The 3,304-nt window shown below is 51.8% G+C and overlaps 1 protein-coding gene across 1 annotated transcript in view; it reads left to right on the top strand.

Moving 5' to 3' along the window:
- Window positions 1–2,956, top strand: part of Fbxl18 (F-box and leucine-rich repeat protein 18) — a 36,759-nt gene extending 33,803 nt beyond the window's left edge. Inside the window, exon 5 of the mRNA XM_013023556.1 lies at window positions 2,839–2,956. Coding sequence (XP_012879010.1) covers window positions 2,839–2,851 — 13 coding nt within the window. The 3' untranslated portion in view covers window positions 2,852–2,956. The remainder of the gene's footprint in view (window positions 1–2,838) is intronic.
- The last annotated feature ends 348 nt before the right edge of the window (window positions 2,957–3,304 follow it).

Genomic DNA, 3,304 nt, shown 5'->3' with positions numbered 1-3,304 from the left:
AACCCAGGGCCTCATGCATGCAAGGCAAGCGCTCTACCACTGAGCCACCTTCCCAGCCCCTCCATGAGATTCTTATCTCCAAGGATCCACCAAAAAGCCAGAAGTAGAGCTGTGGTAGAGTGATAGCTTTGATCAATAAAAGCTAAAAGCGTGCCTGGCTCACTTCTGATTTCTTGCCCAGGATGGCTTCGAACCTGGATGCCTCAGATCTCAGCCTCCTGAGTAGCTAGGATGACAGATGTGAGTCACTAGGACCTGAAGACCCCTTCGCTCTGTCACTGAGGAGGGAGAGGGAGTAATGGACACCGTGAGTGTCAGGGAATGCTGTTCTGGAAGAAGCCTGTCACTCATTGCCCAAACCCCTTCCCCAGGGTGACCTCTCCCCCTTGGAGCCTTGCAGGGCTGGGGTGGGGGTGGGTGGGAGACTCAATGCCAGTGGCATTGCCATGGTGATGGCATGCCTGGCCAGCAGGTGTCACCAGAGCCTGTTGAAGTTATAGATGTGGTGGGGATGGGAGAGAGGTACCTGTGTTCAGGTGCCACCCTCCCAGCCTCTAGGCCCTGCTGCCAGCCGGGTCTGCAGACTGGGAATTGAGGTGTCTCTCCCCGCAAGTCCCCACTGTGAGGTCCTGGTGTTCTTTTACGGTGTCAGTTCCCCCCTCTGTGAGTTCATACCAAGAGCTTGCACTGAGTAGGGAGGGGAGCAATGATAGGAGTTGCTTTCATGTAACTTGGGGTTCAGAATCATCTCGGGTGAGAAAGCATTTGACCCTGAAAATCAGGTATATACAGGGGATACAGAATAAGGCCTACATCTGTCAGGGTTCCCTGACCTTGTCGAAGCCCTGCAGCTAGGCTGCTGGCCACATTGTGTTGATTGCAGATCCTAGGAGGAAGGCAGGGAACCAGCAGGACTCCAGCCCAGTGCTCCCCCTCCTCCTGCTCTTCTCTCCTTCTCTCATCTCCCCCCACCACTTCCCTCTCCCTTCTTCCTCTCCCCACTCTTCCCTCCCTCCTCCTTCCTGGTACCCATCCTTCTCTGTCTGCCAATGCCTGCAAAATGCTGAGACCTGCTCTTTTCCTAAATGAAATCTCCGCCATCTTCATTAGCTTCTTTTCTACAGAAAGCAAATTAAAGAGGCTGCAGAGGGAAGTGAGATTTGGATGGCAAAGGTGGCTCTCCTGAGCCTGGGACTTATCTGGGGACATCTGGCTTGGTGGCTATCATGGTCCCTGGGGACTTGACTGGGGCAGGGTGGGCTAGCTCCTGATAGGGGAGACCAACACCTCCCCTGCCCTGGTCCCCAATCACAGAGCCTTGGAGGATGGATGTCCCCTCAGACACTTAGTAGGCTGAGGTAGCTGGGTGCCAGCCCAAAAACTGGTTCCCACCTGTAATTCTAGCTACTTAGGAGGCTGAGATCTGAGGATTGCAGTTTGAAGCCAGCCCAGGCAGAAAAGTCTCTGAGATTCTTAATTTCCAGTTAACCAGCAAAAAGCCAGAAGTGGCAGTGTGGCTCAAGTGGCAAAGCACCAGCCTTGAGCCAAAAGGTAAGTGAGGGTGCCAGGCCACGAGTTCAAGTCCCAGTACTAGCAAAAAAAAAAAAAAAGAGCCAAATGTGGTGGTGCATGTCTATAATCCTAGCACAGGAGGCTGAAACAGGAAGGTTGTAAATTTGGGCTCAGCCTGGGCTACAAAGTGAGACTCTGTCTCAATCTTCCTACCTCCTCACCTCCAAAAAAACAAAAAAAGGAAATAAAAAAGAAAGAAAAGACAGAGTGCTGGAGACGAAGGAAAAGTCCAGCAAGCCAGGAGCAGATGCCTGCCTCCCCTGCCCCAGAGTCCAGGCCTCTTCTCCCAGGCTCTTGTTGGGTGAGAAAAATGAAATTTGGTTCAAAAAAGTGTTTATGTAAAATACCTTCTGTGTAACATCCTGCCTGCAGGAGCTGGCTCTGAGGGGCTCCATCTGGGGCCACCAAAGAGGCCAGTCAGATATGCCAGCCCTGACCAGGAGAGCAGCCAGATGCCCTGATATCCAGAGGGCCTGCAATCCTAGCTACACAGGAGGCTGAAAGCTCAGGATCGCAGTTCAAAGCCACTTATCTCCACTGAACCACCGAAAAGCTGGTAATGGTGATAGGGCTCAAGTGAGCAAAAAAGCTGAGGAAGAGTGTGAGGCCCTGTGTTCAAGACCCAGGACCCACACAAACAAAACAACCCCCCCAAAAAAAAACAAAACCCACAACAAATCCAGACCTGTTTTGAGGTTCTAGGAGGACATAGTTTTGGGGTATACCATCCCCCACTTCAAGGTGTATTCAACAGCCACACAACCTTTTTGTTTTCAGGAATATACAAGTGGGTGCATGCAGGGTGTTCATGGATGTGTGTGCATGAATGAGTGCTGAGCATGCAGGAAAGTCTCTGAGGGGCTGCAGGCGGGCTGAAGGCCCCAGCTTGGGGTGAAATCAAGTATCAGTGCAGTCAGAGACACAACAAAAGCCAGGGACTTCTATTGGAGGCCAAGGCCAATGGGCCCATTCCTACCTTGACTCCCCCTAGGACCCATACCTTATGTCTGGGATGCCAGAGGCTGGGCCAGTGTGTGGAGTGTGAGCTGGTGTGGGGGTTGGGAGGGCCCACAGCCTGCCCCAGCCTCAGCCCCCAGGGAGGCCAGGGTACAGTAGTAGCAGGCTTTCCTCATTAACTTTCTGCCCCTCCTCTCTCCAGTGTGGGCAGAACCTAGCGGGTTCCATTCCCAGATTCTCTGGGGTGGGGTGAGTGAAAGAGGTTCTGGTCTGTTCTGGCTCTGCCCATGTAAAGCATTTCTCCCACAGGCCACCAGCTTAGTGTTGCTGTGCAAGTAATCAAAATGAAGCACTTTAGAGCTCTCCGTTTATAACAGTGCTCCCTAGCCCCAGGCTCTACTTTGTGTTTTGTTACCCACAGTTTGAATATAATAAATAGAAACTCTGGAAATAAACTATTTGTGTATTAAATTGCTTGTGGAGGGAAGGGGAAGGACAACAGGGTAGTGTGATTAAATATTTTGCTGTCCTGTCTTTCCTTTTTTTTTGTTGTTGGTCATGAGGCTTAAACTCTGGGCCTGGACACTGTCTCAAGGCGAGTGCTCTACCACTTGAGCCACAGCACCACTGCTGGTTTTCTGGTGGTTAATTGGAGGTAAGAGTCTCACGGAGCCACTGGCGGCTCACCCCTGTAATCCTAGCTACTCAGGAGGCTGAGATCTGAGGATCACGGTTCAAAGCCAGCCTGGGCAGGAAAGTCCTTAAGACTCTTATC

The sequence above is a fragment of the Dipodomys ordii genome, unplaced genomic scaffold, assembly GCF_000151885.1.
Source record: "Dipodomys ordii isolate 6190 unplaced genomic scaffold, Dord_2.0 Scaffold68, whole genome shotgun sequence".
NCBI classification, from domain to species: domain Eukaryota; kingdom Metazoa; phylum Chordata; class Mammalia; order Rodentia; family Heteromyidae; genus Dipodomys; species Dipodomys ordii.
Note: the sequence above shows the minus strand (reverse complement) of the source record. Positions and strands in the feature narration are given on the sequence as shown.